Raw genomic sequence first — 17,680 nt, 5'->3', positions numbered from 1 at the left:
TACAGCAACGTGTTTAATATCAAAGACAAGCATTCATCATGACGGAGTTCTGATAGAAAACCCTTTAAAAAGAATCCTGTACCTTTACCACATTAACAGATTGTTATACTTCATCTCAAGCAGCTGGACCGAGAACTCTGCGGTGGTTCTTCTGCTCTTGCTTTCTTTTGGTTCAACTGGTTCTTAAACACAGGATAAAAAGATCAGTAAAAGCTAAAAGACATAAAGTTCTGGCTCCTTGCAGTAGACTGAGTTCAGAGCTATCTGTCCAAGCAGTGAATATTTCACACAAGACCGACCGGCCCTTATTGACATGTTTTTGATGGAAGCTCCAGATGGTGGAATTTCAGCCAGTTTGCTCATAACAGCCCAGTATTCCCACACAACACCGGAAAAGAACTTTTCTCACAGAAGACATTAATCAAAACAAGTAATTCCCTCGTTTCATTTGCTACTTTTACTCCTATAAACTTTCACTCTGTGTTCAGTTTTAGACAAAGAGCTAAATGCTTGGAGCCCAGGGTGTGTGCGCTCTTGATTCCCAGGTTACCACTCCGTAAAGCCAGAGCTCAGTCCAGACACCAGATCTGTCGTTTGGTTATAAAAGCAGGTCACGCTGTACTGCGTAGAGACGACCAACTCGCCTCCTGTGAACAGGTCTTCTTCTGCTTTCACCATCTTTACCTCAGAACAGCAGGTCGGACGTGAGGCCTGTTTGATGAAGATTGACAGGATCCTTTTGGATGAAGGTCCAGGGATCGAGCGGTGGGGATGTCCAGATTGATCGGCCAAAATTCTTTCATTTTGGATGATTGACAATCGGTCCATATTTGAGTATGAAGCAGATCTTCTCCACAGATCTTTTCTATTGCCACAACTCTCTGTGAGAGGGCTGCGTTTCACAATAGTCAGACTATACTGCTGGAAGACTTTGCAACGTTTATGCTGCATTTAGTACAGAAACAAACTGGTGGAGGCCAAAGTCAGTGCACAGTGAAGCTGTGGACAGTTAAAGGAGAGGAGCCACCAGGACGCGATGCAACATCAGCAGCAGAAACAATGCAGTTCCCAGGTACAGCTTTCTGATTGAAGTTACTTATTTTATTGTGAAAGGTTCTAAACCTGACAGCCGCAACAGAAACATTGAAACGAGTTTACTGCTCACTAAAACCGTAAATATGACAAATCATACTTGAAGCAGTAGCAGACTCCTCAGCTCTGACTGATGAGGAAAGCACCAGCTGAACTTCCTCAGAGAACAAATCCGACTGGAAGAAGCACATATGATCCATCTCCTAAACATGTTACACATGGCAATTTACAAGAAATCTGGACTTTCTGTTAAAAACTGGCTTTCTTTTAACATTTTCTTCACTGATGGTTTGTTAAAGAGCACTTGGGTTAGTTTTCTCCCGGTAGGACGGCCTTGTCCATCGAGCTCACAGGTTAGCTCAACGACCACATCTGAGAAAACACAGGAATCGTGCTACGTTTCTCCCACGGCCACAGAAACGGAGGCGGATCTAACGTCACAGGAGAGAAATCAGAATGTTCTTTCAAGAGGGTGCGAGCAAATATAGGATCTGTTCTCCAAAACCGCCTGGGCGATCTTCTTGATGCTGGCGTCGTTGTTTTCTGGAGAATCTGGGGAGGAAAAATGCATTTGTTTAATCATCATCTGTCAGGACTGTGGTGCAGAGTAACAAACCTTGTAAAAAAATATCTATGTCCTTTGAACATTTTGTCACATTCATTTATTTAGAAAGACACAAAGTAGAGCGTCGCTGCAAAGTGAAATGAATGGTGGTTTTTGAGGAAAACAACCAGGGATGGAACCAAAAGGACCATGCCAAGTTCCCAGGACAAATATTAGCTAACCGGTGGCTAACAGAAAGCCCTTGTTGAAAGAAGCTCAGAAAAAAAAACTCTGTTTGCACTGCAACTAAACTTTTTGGGAAACATCCTAGAGATTAAACAATGCCGTGAAGTTCAGTTTACGATTGAGATTGATTAAAAGATTTTTGATCTAATATCTAATTTTTCAGAATTCACAGGAGAAGTGAATGCTGCAAGCCAAACGAGTCAATGCAGTCTGCTGTTTCTGTAGATAGACAATATTTTCATTTAAATAAACTGAACTAAACTGACAACCAACATCGCTGGGAATCTGTGTGTGTGATTGAACTGTAATGATTTACTTGATGTGAACTGGTGCTATATGAATATTTTTGGTTTTGGACATCCTCCATTAATCTAGACACACTCTTAACTTATCCATCCTGTTGTTATATTTATCCATTTTTCAGACACCAGCAGTGACTTTATTCAAGAACAAAATCTAGTGATGAGTCCAGTGATTCTTTTTGGTGTTATTGGAAACTTTTATGGCGGAAACGCTCTGCAGCTCGTTTCCTGTCTGTCCTGAGCCAGTAAATACAGTTGAACTAGAATTAAATGATTACACTTAATAAAAAAAGTAAAGTTTGATTAAAGTATTACACAAAAGTAAAAATGCCTGTTTTTTTCCCCCCCAAACAGAAGACTTTCCTAACTTTATGTGTCTATCAGACTTTTCAGAAAAATCACTAGTTGGACAAGGATTTATTAACATAAAACATTCAGATTTGCAAAGTTGAGCAAAAAAAATATGAGAGCCGGACTTCCTGTCGCCACCGTACAGCAGCTTCTGCTTACGTTTCTGCAGCTGAACCATGGAGTAATTGTTCTTGAAGAAGGCGTCGTTGCAGAATGTGTTGGCGAGCAGCACCTGGAAGGAGCGACGACATCACAGCAAGATTTAGAAAAATAAAAATAAAAAACATTTTAAAAGCACCAGTCAGCTCCACAGTGCATCCAGAAGGTTTTGCAGTGATTTACAAATTTATTAAAACTGAAAAAATAAATAAATAAATAAATACATTTACACAAGATTTCACAGCCTTTGCTTCACACTCTGTTCATCCAATTAAAGCCTGAATATGACGCCACGAGCTCAGCACACGCATCTGTTGGCAGTTCTTCTCCAGCTGAATCAGACCGGATGGGAGACGACCGGGCAGCCATTTTCAAATCTCTCCAGAACGGAGCAAAACGTGGGAAATACTTTAAACACATCCACGTTAATCTGTGGTGGTACAATTTCACACTGAACGAGACAAATCCAACTTTGAAAGGAGGAAAAATGAACTGTTCTCTTCTCTGCAGGTCAGATCTTAGTTTTCAATGAGAATCATGAGAATCAATTTTTGATTCTTTTGGCAAATTAAATTTTCCTGCTGAACAAATAGACTTAAATTAAAGGTGGACTTTCTCTGGGGAATGACAGTAACTGGGATTTTTTTTTTTAAAGAAAGCCATCAGCTGCTGGTAAGATGTTAACTGCCCGTATGGTCTGCATGGAGCCCAGCTGCAACGGCTCTTGGCCGACACACACCTCGTGGTCGTGATTCCTCAGGCCGATGCTGATGGAGCGGCTGGCTCTGGACAGGACGGCCGTCATGGCGTACAGGTTGATCAGGACGTCCGCCACCCTCTTCAGGACGAGCTGCTCGTCCACGATGCTCTGAAACCGGGTTTAAAAGAAACAGAACAACATGAAGCATTGGCTCTTTAAAACCGACAAGTACAGAGGGAACAAAAAAACCCTGGTGCAGACCGGACATGTCAGGGAGATGGAACTGTTGGAATAATCCAGGGGGCGCACTGGAGTCACGTTAGAATATTATCCAATTGGCTTCTTGAGACGTTAAGAAATGTCATTTGCATCCGGTTTGACGTAAAACGGATGACGTGTGATTTAGAGCCAACTGTGTGCAAATGACGAATATTTGTAATTTATCATTCTGCTATGCACAAATGCAGAGCTTGGTGAGTTTTTGTAAATGTTTAGGTCTCCAAAAAGCAAATTCATTTGACTGAAGAAAAAAACTAAAAACAAACAGTATGATTACATTCGGCCTTAGCAGACAAAGGACTTTTTAGTCACTTCCTGTTTTGTGGCGAAGACTGGTGTCTGTTACAAAAGACTGATTCGATTTTCTCTAAGGGATCAACAGGACCAAATACCAAGCGTCCGTCTGTTCATCCATTTAAAGACATTAGAAAATGAAAATACCTTTCCGTATCTGTACAGAAGGCTCTCCACCGTCATCCCGAAAAGGTTCACGTTCTGCTCCAGTTTCTTAGCGCTTTCCTTTAAAACAGAAACAGAAAGTCACCAAGGTGCCGGAAAACTACCTGGAGGAAGACGAGAAAAGAAAAGAAATCCTGCTGAGGTTGGAGCAGCTTCTCACCTCCAGGCTGGGATGAACCACCCCGTCCTTCCCCGTCAGGCCGAGGTCCACTGATGCTCCCAGCGACGTCCTCAGCTTCTTCCCAGCCATGTTCACGGCCATGAATATATTTCCTTTCTTCATCTCCCTGAGAGGGAAATAAACAAAACAAAAAACAACGCCTCTAAGAGACAGCGCCTAGAAAAAGTATTCACCGACTTGGATGTTGAACTACTTTTGTTGCTTTCAAAGGTCGGCTTGTTTGAGAAACAAATTAACAAAAGAGCAGAGAGGAGAGTAAAAACAGGTTTCAACTGAATTATGATCAATTCAGCCTCATGAATAAACCGTGCACAAAAACAAACTTGTGCCGCTGTATTTTACACACAAATCAGCATGTGCATGAATGGATATGGTCTGAAAGTTTGCATAAATATATGAAAACTTTTTATTTGTCATGAAATCATGCGGCCGCTGAGCTAATGTTTTCAGAGGACAGTAAACTACAAACCACCAAAACTCACCTACTTCCTCTAACCTATGAGTTCATTTAGTAATTAGAAACAAGGAGAATCAAAGCCGATGTTTTCTTATGATTTTAATATTTTTAATATGTCATTTAAATAAACACAAGCATCCTTACTTTACAAGTCGGCCCAAAATTAACAATATCACTGGCAGAGGTGGATGAAAATGTCTTGTTTGTGACAAGAAATTATATATATATATGTGTGTGTGTGTGTGTGTGTATACATATACACACATACAAATATATATATTTAAAACTGTATGTGAATTGGACATGATCATTTTGTTTTAATTTTAATTTTTTCCTTTGTTCAAACTAATTAATAAAATAAGTAAATTTCAGTTCAGAGATATTAAACATAATTTGAAAAATCCGAATTACATCTCAAGACAAAATGATTTCCCTCTCAATAACAAGTGGAAAATTCCACCAACATAAAAAAATATGACTTTAATCATATCAGGGGTATGAATAATTTAGACCCACGCTGTGGCGTTTTACACCTACTTGATTTTTCCCGTGAGCACTTTGCCGGCGTACTGCATCCCGGTGAGAGCGACGTACATCCTCAGGATTTCGTTTGTCCCCTGGACACAAACGGCAGGTTTACTGTTCTGACGTAGTTTACTACTAAAAACACTCAAAATGATAAAAACAGCAGCGGGTGGGAGCTTGTTGACTGTGGCAGAGAAAGATTCAGATTTTTCTGGCATTCATTTTTGATCCCACTTCTAATATTTAACTCAAATTTGATGAAGAAAGAAACTCATCTTCAAGTTACAAAGTCACCTGCCACCTGCTGGCCACTTACAGCAATAACATGCTGTCCTCCTATAGATAACACACTTGGCACTACTTTGTCTCTCTCCTAGACCTTGTGATCCGCTAACTGTGGAGTCACTTCTCATCAATGTAGATGCATGACAATTTTTTTTGTTCATTTTTGTTCATCTAAACCAAATGTTATAAAGTCAAGAGGGACAATCTTTTCATTTTGGTCAAGAGGTTAGCTAGTTGTCCATCAGTCATTAAAAAAAAAAAAGAAGACGACGAAGAAGAAAAGAAATCACCATCCTGTTAGCCAACACACCTCAAAGATGGGCAGGATGCGACAGTCCCTGACGTAGCGCTCAAACGGGTAGTTCTTGGTGTAACCCAGACCTCCGAGAACCTGCAGAGCCTCACTGCAACAGATCCAGCCTCCCTCTGAGCTGAAGACCTGCACACAACGTTCACACTGTGACCTCTCTGGTTATTATTGGGTTTACCATCAACGACGTCCGGCTGTCCAACCTTCACCATGGCAGCCTCTAACGAGCAGTCTGGGACTCCTGGTCGATCCATCATCCCCGCAGTCAGGTATGCCATGCTCTCCATCACAAAGGCATTAATGGCCATCAGAGCAAACTTCTCCTGCAAAAACAAACGAGTCAAAGCACGTCATCATGCAGAGGTGGGCAGAGCGGCCAAAGACTGTACTCAAGTAAGAGTAGCACTACTTCAACATATTTTATTACTCCAGTGAAAGTAAAAAGTATCCATCCAAGAAGTTACTCAAGTAAGAGTAAAAATGTATTTCGTAAAAAGTACTGAGTAACTGATGAAATTATGAAATACTGATTATTATCTTTTAATATTTAAAATCTGCATCATCAGATGGACCAAAATGACAAAATTTATATAAGTAACAAAAAAAAAAAAACTAAATTATGAAATTTCATAAAAACATCATCTGTGTGTCTTTATTTGGTGAATTTTGGGTTAAAACATGTTTGTTTTCCATTCAGTGGGTAGAAAATCCAGAAATTTTGCTCAAGAGCAGAAATACTTCAAAATAAAATTTCTCCTGTAAAAGTAAAAAGTACAGTGTAGTAAAAATACTCCTAAAAGTCCTTTTTTTAAAAAGAAAAGTTACTCAAGTAAATGTCATTGAGTGAATGTAACTAGTTACTTCAGTACTCTGCACCAGGAGCAGTGAAGGGAAACCTGTGTGGTCCTACCTGGATCATCCCAAACTCACTCAGGCTTCTGTTAAACTGCTTCCTGCTGACGGCGTACTCCGAGGTCAGCTCTAAAGAAAAAAAGATAAATAAATAAAACCATTCACCACTTCTGTTTCTGGGAGTAGATATGTCTTCTTCTTTTTTTTTTTTTTACCCATCAGCTTTTTGATCATTCCAGCACAAGAACTGCCCATACTGAACCTCCCCGAGTTCAGGATGTTCATGGCGACCTGTTGAACAAAGACAGAACTTCATTAAAGCTGGGGGGGGGGGAGCAACATATGATTACAAGTTAGCCTGAAAACAGAGCAGAGTTCACCTTGAATCCGCCTCCGACTTCTCCAATCACGTTTTCCACGGGAACAGGAACGTTGTCAAAGGAAACTTCACACGCTTCAAAACAAAGAGCAATTATGCTAACATCGTCGCTTAGTGTCATATATGGAGAACTGCAGGACTCGTACTAAAAGTGTGTGTTTGGCCAAAAGGTAAAGATGATGTTCACCAAAAAAAATATTGGATTTACAAAACCGTTCATACGCACCAGCACACAATTTTCCTGATAAACCACAGCTGTACCTAAACGTTTTCACACAAGGTTCTGCACTCAACACACGCATGAAACTATACATTCCCGATGCAAAACTCCTCGGTAATATTAGTTTCACGTCAAGTTTGTTTTTTATGAATCGCAATCTTTGCGTGGAAAGCGGTGCGCACACGTTTCAGGACACATTTTGTGCAAATTGTACATTTGTGCAAATGCATCGTTCTCTCTGAAATGGCAGCAGAGAAATCAGAAGACAAAAAGAAACCAATATGTGGCTTGACTTTTTTAGCAAATAAAATGAAAGCATAGCATGTATGGAAGTAAATACCTTGAGGTGTGTTTCAGTTTTAAACATCTACAGACAAGTTTTTCTCATTCTTCTTTGAAAATCAGTCGAGCTTAGTTTGATTGGGTGAACGACCTCCATTTACTGTGAGCAAAATCTCTTTTCAAATTCTTTACCTTCCAAAAGAAAGGGCTGGATTACAGGTCTGGGATTAGGAAGGTACAACCATGTCTGTGGTTGTAGCGCGACAAAATGTACAACTCTTCCATGGGTATGAATATTTTTGCATAGCAGAGGTAATGCGGCCTAAACGCCGCCGAGCGCATTGCCAGGTATGAATGAACGTCTTACTGTAGGAACCCCTGATGCCAAGTTTGTCTTCAGGTTTGCCGCTGCTGATGCCCCCAAAAGCTTTCTCCACGATAAAGGCTGTAATCTTGTCTTTCTTCACACCGTCTACTTCCACTGCGGTCCGAGCAAACACTGTCATGATGTCTGCGAAGCCTCCATTTGAAATCCAAAACTGAAAACAAGAGAACGAACGAGGAACTCAAGAGTCGCTCCACAGAAATAGGAACATGCTGGGAGAGGGGTTTATATATATATATATATATTTTTTTTTTTTTTTTAATTGATATGCGTCACCTTGGAACCATTGATCAGGTAATGTTTTCCATCTTCAGACAGAGTCGCCAGAGTCTGAATGGAAGCTGCATCACTTCCACTGAAGGGAAAAGAAAACAATAAGAACATCAAACTGGTTGGCAATGTGAAGCTGCTATCCAAAGAAGACAAAAAAAAACAGATGTCTGGATATTTGGGAGTTGTTTTTTTTGGGGGTTTTTTTGCAAAAATCGTCTGACTGGCCACCTTACAGTCAAAGACTTTTGTAGACATTCGGAGTGAACCAATTTATCAATCGGTGATCAGCTGATACTTAGAATTATGAGTTTTTCAGATTTTACTTTTTATAGGTGTATGTTAGAGTAAAATGAACATTGCTCTTTTATTCTATGAACTACAGACAAGTCTCTGAAATTCTGAAGCAAATATTTTGTATTTATTTGTAGAAATTGAGAAATGGTCAAAATAACAAAAAAGATGCAGCGCTTTCAGACCTCAAATCATGCAAAGAAACAAGTTTATCTTCATTTAGAAACAACAATACTGATGTTTTAACTCAGGAAGAGTTCAGATATCAAGATTTGGTGGAATAGCCAGAAGGTTTTCAATGGGGTTCAGTGCAGCAGGTTCTTCATTTTTATAAGAATAAAACTAAAAAAAAAAAAAAAAAAAACCTTCAGAGGAAACTGTGGACCCGGTCCTGAAGGAGTTGTCAGGATCTGTACCTGCCAGGTTCTGTAAGGCAGAAAGCGGCGATGTGTTCTCCTGAAGCCAGCTTGGGCAGATACTTCTTCTTCTGTGCTTCGTTCCCAGCAATCAGAATCCCCTGAAACCACACGACTCTTAGCACGCACACATCCCAGCGTGTTCGACTAAGTGAGCAGACCGAGACTCAACACAAATAAAGCGGCATGCAACAGCTACCTTCAGACCAATGGCCTGATGTGCAGCCAGAGTGACGGCAATAGAGCCGTCCAGTGCGATGATCTCGTTCAGCCGGGCATACATGGTGTTGGAGAGTCCGAGACCACCTGCGGTTAGGAAGACAGAGATTTTTATGAATGCATAAGATCACATCAGGAGATGTTGAGGATAATCTGCTTACTTTTCTGCACAACTTCAATTTAGCGAAGGACCCAAAGATTGTGCTCAAGTAAGAGTAACACTACTTTAACATACTTTTACTCAAGTGACAGTAAAAAGTAGCCGTCCAAAAATTGCTTGAGTGAGAGTAAAAAAAAGAGTTTGGTAAAAAAGCGACTCAAGTACTGAGTGACTGATCAAAATCTACATTATTTAATATTTAAAAATTATTATTGCTGTGATCCCACCATCTCACCATATTCCTCAGGGATCATGATTCCAAACAAGCCCAGCTCCTTCAGGCCATTCAGAGTCTCTGCTGGGATCTTAGCTTCTCGATCTATTTTCGCTGAATCAACTGGAATTGTGGGGGAAGGGGGAGACGACAATTAATAAAATAATTTAATAACCAATTGACTGACATTACTTCAGATCCTCCTCTCTCACCTTCCTCGTTGAAGAACTTCTCCACTGGTGCAACAAACTGCTTAACCTCCTCCAACTCATCGCTTCCAATCTCTGGATAAGGGAAGACCTCAGCCTGGAGGAGACAAATACGATGACTCCAAATAAAAATGGTGAATTTCAGTTGTATTGTTGTCATTTTTTATACTGATTTAAAGAGGTGGGTACAGAACCCAAAGATTGTACTCGAGTAAGAGTAGCACTACATCAACGTATTTTTACTCAAGTAAAAGTAAATGAAAATGAATACATAGACTAAAAACTGGACAATAGACATTTTTAATGTGCCTTCGTGAGCCTGCTGCTTATTTTTTATTCTTTAATTGAATGTAATTTCAGGTTTTTGGTGAGTTTTCTTGACCTGGTTGACTCAAAAAATGAGCTATTGCTGTTACAGGTTAACTTTCGAAGCTTCACAGAAAGACTACTTAGTGTTCCCGTGGCTTCCAGAAGCATTTAATGGTTTTCGGAGTGTCAGAGTACAGAGGAAGTAAACCTCATGTATATCTTGCTTTGTGTTGCTCTGTCCTACAAAGTCACATTGATACCAGTGAAGTTTGAACTGACAAACTTCAGGTCATGTGAATACCTTTGTACCGTTTAGCCTTGTTACAAGTAACTCTGTTCGCCGTCAACTGTCACGCATCTAAAAACAACTCCCCCCCGTTACCTTGTTGATCTGCCCCAGGAACAGATCCTTGGCGTAGGCCAGACTCCTTGAATGAGTTCTGATCGTCCTCCGCTGCTGAACACGCAGCGCCTGTTTCCCCAGGTGCCACGCGTGACAGACGAGTCTGTTCTTTCCGCGTGGAAAAGCTCTGGATAACGCGAGGAAGCTGTTGACATTCATTGTACTTCGAAGCACGTAAACCTTAAACCAACGTCCGTGTACTTGCTTTATCAAACACTGGCGGAGTAACCTTTCACCCGTCTCTGACGCATATTGATGACGTTGGTATTTTCACTGGAGATGCTTTCAGAGTCCCTCGTAAAATATATGTGTAAAATAAAAAAAGTATCAACCATTGCCAGGTTTCTTCTTCATTTTTTGATACATTTTTAAAAACCTTTTTTTAAAACGTAAAATTATTTCTAAAACCCTTTTTCCTTTTTCAAACATAAAACTATTTCTAAATACACTTTTAAAGTTTTATTGTTAGTTATGTTCTACACTTACAGACATTTTTGGGTTTATATCAGAACCCTGGTTTGGAATGCTTTAATAAATATTAGATCATGACTGTATAACACGCTCTATGAAACAAGGTATTGTTACACTCATGCCTAGACTTGGGAAAGATCCAACTCTTCTTGATGATTTAAGACCTGTAACACTATTAAATAATGATTACACACTCCTGTCCTTCATTTTTGCTAACTGCTTAAAATCCGGCACATCCCAAATTATTTCTGACAGTCTGGATTTCTAAAAGTACATATTCACCTTATTTTGGACTTAATTGTCTATAACCATTTAGTTGAAAATTAAGGTTTTGAATCATTTTTAGACTTTTATAAAGCCTTCACTCTGATAGAGCATGAATTTATGTTCAAACCTTTATATTAATTTCAGTTTGGAAAAAAATATTGCTAATCTAATTAAAACATTTTAGGAAGATGCAAACAGCTCAGGGTGTTTGTATCTCAAATCTTACAAAGATTTGAGATGGACAGAGTTTTCTATCAGTCAATCTTCTCAAACAACCTGAATTAAGTTTCTAAAATTCTCTAATGCATTGAAGCATTTTCGAAGGCCTCAGGCCTTATATTAAATTTAAACAAATGTGAAAATTTGCCTTCAATGGACTGTCATGTATCTACCGGTTTTACTAATCCTGTAAAATCCAACGTCAAATATCTGGGTGTGTATATAAATAAAAAATTAGTCAGAATTAGAAATTACTGACTTCGAAAATGTAAAACTAACTTTTACATTTACATTTACAGAGATTTTATATTTATACATAAATATATAAACGTGGGCTGATGCGTACGAGAGGGGCAGGAAATTATAAGATCTTGTATCTTCTACCTGCTCCTGTTTGAGTGGATAATGTAAAATTGCATGTCAATTGGGCATCATAATTTGTTTTATTTTGTTATTTTTGTCCGTTTGAAATAAATAGAAATATTTCTCAACATACTGGAAAGTATTTCTAGGCTTATCTACCCTGCAGATAACACCAGGAACACCCAGTCAGCAATCAAATCTATTAATTGGATACATTTTGATATTATATGGATGCAAAAAACCCACAATATACCATGACTCTGGTAACCAGCTCATGCTTAGCTGCCACTGGCCTGTAAGAAGAGCTGTTCATACAGTCATTCACATCAACCACAAGCAAAATCAAAAGGCACTTCAGCTCTTATAGTGCATCATTTTATTATGTTCTCAATAATCGTCACAGGACTCGTTTTACATTAACAGGGAATTTGTCTACTTCCAAACAGAGCGCCTTCCCTTCGACTTCCACGCTCGACCACAAGAGATGGAGAATGGAATTAAAGGTGAAGACCATGTGACGTTCCTGGATCTGGTGATAATTCAGTCCTATCAGAGGCAAACAGCAGCAGCTCTGTGATTATGTGGATTATATGGAAGTCGGGGGGAGCAGGGATGTACTTTCAATTCACCTGTAGACATTGATAATAATTATACCTAGTTAAAAGTATAATTTACAGAGTATGTACAAGTATTTATCATTCTTTGCTACCACAAAAAAAAACATACAATCCATTTCCAAACTGCTCCACACCATACGTTTAAATCACAGTAGGTTTTCACACTCAGCAACGTGTCGCAATGTGCAGAGTGAACAGGAGCGCGTCGGAGTGACAAGACCGGATGACACGGCAGAAATCGTCTACATGTAAACAAGCAACAGAGATGAACCAGATTGTTTTAGTCACACATGCTGATGATAGAAAACAGTAAAAAAAAAAGAGAGAAAAAGAAAAAAGAAAAGGACAGATCAAAGAAAACGTAGGCATCAACGGCATGCAGCGAAGCATCTCACACTGAATTTGGATGGGCTGCTGAGATTCACGTTCATTAGCTTAGCTAGAGCTAGCATGACTGACACTGAACAAAGCCACTCAGCTTTGTGGTTTATGAATCCGTTTCATTATTTTTATACTCAGAACAACGACGGCGTATTACGGATGCCACAGAACATGAGCATCATAAAGTTTGTGTTTCAGTGTTTTCTCCAGACATACGATATTTTCACCAGGCTTTTTAAATTATATCATTTATTTGTGGTGCGAGGCGCCATCTTTGCCACAGCATTAAAGACTTTGTTGCACAGAAGCATATATCAATTACTTTATTATTATTATAGTATTTCTTGTAAACCACTGAATGTGAATTATTGGACCAGTGAGGAAAACTTGAAGCTTTGATTATTATTTTTTTGTTTGTTTACTTGAAATGCAAAGAAAACCATAGATATGCTGGAAAGATAATTTTCAGACATGTGCTTGTAAATAAGACGACTGGTCTAAAATGTGTTTACTGAAAGGTTTAGAGAAAATTAGTTGGTGGAAGGGAAGGGGGGGAAAAACTGAGTAGTCTCAATGTAATCCAAGGATAAAGATAGTGAAAATATAAGAGTTCCATCTGAAAACCTAAATCAGTGGTGTGATTTACAAGTGGGAAAGTTCTTGTGAAGGTTTTATAATCTATAGAGCATGAACAGAGGTTTACTTTTACCCACACTTCAAAATCACAAAACCTTACCAAGTAATATTGGTCTAGTTTCTAAACAAACATCTTAGATCACTTTAAATAAGACAAAACTAACTTAGAAGTAATTTCTCAGCAAGATGTAGGAGCTTGTTTTAAGTCAATAATTTCTTAATATTGATAAAAAGAAATTTCCATTGGCAGATTATTTGGAAAATTTCTTTTCATAAGTGAAATAATCTGCCAATGGAACTCGAACGTTTTCGTCAATATTAAGGAAAAATTTACTTGAAACTATAGCTGAAAAGTTACTTGTTAGTTTAGTCCTATTTCAGGAGTGCAAAGATATTTGCATTATAGAGAAAGAATATTTTGTATTTTTGCAGAAGACATGGAAACTAATATTCAGACTCTCTCCTAATCTGACTGAGCTTTAAGTAGAAAATGGGCAACAAAAAAAAAAAAAAAAGTCAGTTTGTCTGTTCAAAGATGGTAGAAACATCCAGAAAAACCAGCCGCTGGACCTGCAGTGAACGGTGGCAACATTTATTCTCCACTTTGGTTGATGCTCCACTTTTTGTATGCCTTTTATAAAATCCAAATAAAGCACACCTCTTCTGCAATTCTGTTCTAGTAATCTTTTATGTTTTTAATTAACCGAGATCGTTTTGGGAACACAGCGCCGCTAGCTGAGCGTTTCTTTTGCCTGTCTCAGTGTGGAAGGGGTTCACCACATCCAAATCCATGTGGATGCCAACTGCACTGAAACACCGGAGGACATGACAGAGAACACAAACAAAACGTTAGGATCCACCGAACAAATAAAATCAGACAAAACAAGTAAAACAACAACAAAAAAACTCTTACATAAAAAAATGACAGACTTCATGTGTTGATATTTGTCACTCTATCCACTGAAAATGCTACAGAGGCATCCAGCTGTCCCGTAATATGTCTGCTGGGTCGCTGATAAAAAACTGCTTTCTGAAGTGAGGAAAGCATACAGGCGCTGGCTGCCACGGTCAGTGACTCGGCGTGGCGTCTTCAAAACGCAAACTTGTAGAACCCTTCGAGGTAGCAGAGCAACACGGAACTCAGATTTTTACTCTTTTTTTTTTGTTGTTTGTTTGTTTAAAACTCGTTTGACTTAAAAAGAAGAAAAGCGGAGCAGTTTACAGCCGGGAGCGAACGACGGCCAACTCCAAACACAACGAACTCCAGCGGATTACCGACGTCGTCAACATGGATGGGCATCCAGTGACCCAATACCAGCGCCATACTGGTTCCTAACTACGGCCCCCTCATGTGCAGCACTACTGAGTTTAACTGAACCCATTTGCTTGGCATTAATTAGAATAGTAACAGCCAATGTTATTATTATTATTATTTTTACAAAATATAATGAACAACAGATATTGAGTAAATTTTAGTTACTACCTCGATAAATCCTGTGGGTAATTGGCACATTTAGAACTGCTACCAGAGATATATCACAGTGCACTGTGAGCTACTGCTACATAAAATAACCACCGTCTCTGCGACGCCGTTTAGCATTTTCTGTTAAATACATAGAGGTTAAATCTCGTTGCTTTTTATGAATTTGAGACACACAGTGCTACACTGCAAAAACACAAAATCCTACCAAGTCATCTCGATCTAGTTTCTTGTGCATATATCTTGAAATAAGGCAAAACTAAATTACAAGTAACTTTTCAGCAGGATAAAGTAGCTAACTTTAAGTCAATAATTCCTTAATATTGATGAAAAAGTACTAATTCCACTGACAGATTATGTCACTTAAAACAAGATATTTTTCCCATAAGTGAAATAATCTGCCAATGGAACTAGAACTTTTCCATCAGTATTACCAATTATTGACTTAGAGCAGTACTTATCAGTTCCAGTCCTCAGGCCCCCCTGCTCTGCATGTTTTAGATGTGCCTCTATTCCAGAACAGCTGATTCAAATGATTGCATGACCACCAAGTACTGCAGAAGCCTGTTAATCACCAACATATTCAATCTAGATGTGTGGCAGAAGGGAAACACCTAAAACATGCAGGGCAGGGGGGGCGGTGAGGACTGGAGTTGAGAAACACTGACTAGAGCAAAGCTACTTTATCTTGTTGAAAAGTTACATGTCAGTTAGTTTTGTCTTATTTCAAATCTACTAAGTAGCGATTTATTGGTGCTGATTTCCTTCATTTTGGGAGTTCAGTGATCGACTGATTTTTACATGTGAAGCCGATCTTATCCACCGATCTTATCTCGCTTGGCAAAGGTCAAAGAATCAACCACTGTCCTCTTTTGCTCTCCAGTGAGAAAGGTTTTACTGACAGACCAGCCCACCAAGTCATGTCTGCATGTTTACAATTAACAATAGTCACCCCACTGTTGCCAACTCCACAACTTTCTTGCCAGAAAACTGCAATCGGTGCACCTCTAGTACCAAGACATTTTCTCTAGAAACTAGACCAGAAATTCTTGGTAAGATATTTTGTTCTTTTGCCATGCTTGTGGTCTTTGCATGAGTCTGTCACTCCTGAAGCAGGCAGACAGAACTTGAAATGAAATGCAGGGGATGAAGGAGGGAAAGTTTGCAGAAACATGACGCCAAACAAAGTCCATGCTGGAGTCTGGATTCATCTGCAGACCAGAGACGCACAATGTGACGATTTCATCCGGTAAAAGTCTTTACAAGGTACGGTACGCCGTGATCCACTCACACCACTGTGCTGATGCCGCTGTGTTTGGGCTTGGTGCTGCTGCTGGGAACCTGAGACGTTGGCGTTGGTGTCGGCGGCGGGCCGTGAAGGTGGCCGCCGTGGGCAGAGTGGCTGCCGTGGCTGTGCTGTGGATATGGCGGGTAGGGCGGCTGCTGGCCATGAGATGGAGGCACGTGGCACTGGTGTGGCGCGTGCTGCAGATGGGGCGGTGGGTGGTAGTGATGGTGGTGGTGGTAAGGCGGGGGATTCTGGGTCACATGGCAAAAGGGGATGGGGTGAGGATGGACGGGAACAGACGAGTCCGACTCTGCTCGGGCTGCGTGGTGCAGGTTAGCCGGGTGCGGGGCGTGGGAGACAAGGGTGGGGTGTGGGCTCTGGGGTCCAGGGCAGGGGCCAGGCGACTTCACCCGCCTGGTGCCAAACAGAGACCCGAGCAGGGAGGAGGAGCTGGGCAGGGAGTGTCCGCTGTGACGGGACGCACAGTCTCGACCGGAAGGGGTTCTCCGCCGGATGTGAGGACTGCTAATGATGGAGCCCTGCAACGGAGAAAACAAACGTCATGGAAACAAGGGGCAAAAACTTCTTCTTAACCACACAGATGCAGGGAACATGCTGAAAGGACAACTTTCGTAACGCAACTGTGCGCTATCTGTTATTGCATCAATGGAAGAGTAGAACTACAACAGTCAGCTTCCACATATGGGTTTCAAGGTGAGTCTAAGGTCAGCAGAGCAGCATGACGACATGAGTCTGAACTACAGTTAGGCTAGTCATGCAGTGAACAACCAAGCCTAATTCAACAGCCACAGCAGAATGCATGCACAGTGCTGCAAACAAGCAACGGAAGCTGCAAAACTGAACAGCACAACAGACAGAAACAATAAATCTCATAGAATCTGCACACTGAGAGCGAGCAACGCAAAAGGCGGCCGGAGGCAGCGTGGCAGCAGCCGCTGCTTACTTACTTCCAGATTGCTGTCTAGTGATCCTGCACTGCTGCGTCTCCCGCGCTTTCCTGCCCAGGACACGACAGATAAGACATGCCTGGTTAAAACATGGAGGTGCACACACCCTGTCTGTCCACAGGGGGCGATGCGGACACATTCTACGAGCCACGCAGCTAGCTAAGCAGCTGACTTTGGTCCAGGTGTTTGGGAAGCTAAGGGTCGGGGGCAAAACTTATCCGAACTATCGCCAGAACAGTAAGGAAAGTGAGGGTTTGTTTGGGTGGCTACATGACGAGCTAAGGTTCTACTAGCATGAGACTCTCAGAGCAACAAATAGGCTCCACTCGGAGAGAAATGAAGGAAGAGTTTATTCATTTTCAATATCATTTCCAAATGATACAGAAAAATAAAACACCCCAGGTTAAGATATTGTTAATTATAGCTTTCTCACAATGGAAGTAGCACTATCTATTTAACAGTTCATCTTTATTTCAGCTTATAAATGG

At 40.4% G+C, this 17,680-nt stretch overlaps 2 protein-coding genes and 1 long non-coding RNA gene across 3 annotated transcripts in view; all 3 read right to left on the bottom strand.

Moving 5' to 3' along the window:
- On the bottom strand, nucleotides 1–10,760 carry acad9 (acyl-CoA dehydrogenase family, member 9). The gene is made up of 18 exons (XM_007573340.2): nucleotides 10,482–10,760; nucleotides 9,794–9,887; nucleotides 9,603–9,704; nucleotides 9,188–9,294; nucleotides 8,989–9,089; nucleotides 8,285–8,363; nucleotides 7,991–8,162; nucleotides 7,123–7,196; nucleotides 6,958–7,033; nucleotides 6,801–6,871; nucleotides 6,094–6,213; nucleotides 5,891–6,019; nucleotides 5,308–5,387; nucleotides 4,293–4,419; nucleotides 4,115–4,192; nucleotides 3,434–3,562; nucleotides 2,695–2,767; nucleotides 1–1,644 (listed from the first exon to the last, which is right to left on the bottom strand). Exons 1-18 carry the CDS (start codon nucleotides 10,659–10,661, stop codon nucleotides 1,544–1,546), a joined length of 1,893 nt encoding a protein of 630 aa, XP_007573402.1. The 5' UTR covers nucleotides 10,662–10,760; the 3' UTR covers nucleotides 1–1,543.
- A 1,421-nt stretch (nucleotides 10,761–12,181) lies between these two features.
- On the bottom strand, nucleotides 12,182–13,620 carry LOC107833099 (uncharacterized). Its single transcript, XR_001658802.1, has 2 exons — nucleotides 12,549–13,620; nucleotides 12,182–12,451 (listed from the first exon to the last, which is right to left on the bottom strand). It is a non-coding gene; the product is annotated as an uncharacterized LOC107833099 (long non-coding RNA).
- A 2,449-nt stretch (nucleotides 13,621–16,069) lies between these two features.
- The window catches only part of LOC103152751 (IQ motif and SEC7 domain-containing protein 2-like), a 2,588-nt gene continuing 977 nt past the window's right edge, over nucleotides 16,070–17,680 (bottom strand). Inside the window, exons 2-3 of the mRNA XM_016661349.1 lie at nucleotides 17,193–17,351; nucleotides 16,070–16,763 (exon numbers count right to left, since the gene is read on the bottom strand). Of these exons, the coding sequence (XP_016516835.1) occupies nucleotides 16,224–16,763; nucleotides 17,193–17,351 (699 nt within the window). The 3' untranslated portion in view covers nucleotides 16,070–16,223. The remainder of the gene's footprint in view (nucleotides 16,764–17,192; nucleotides 17,352–17,680) is intronic.

Source organism: Poecilia formosa, unplaced genomic scaffold (assembly GCF_000485575.1).
Source record: "Poecilia formosa unplaced genomic scaffold, Poecilia_formosa-5.1.2 Scaffold325, whole genome shotgun sequence".
NCBI lineage: Eukaryota > Metazoa > Chordata > Actinopteri > Cyprinodontiformes > Poeciliidae > Poecilia > Poecilia formosa.
Note: the sequence above shows the minus strand (reverse complement) of the source record. Positions and strands in the feature narration are given on the sequence as shown.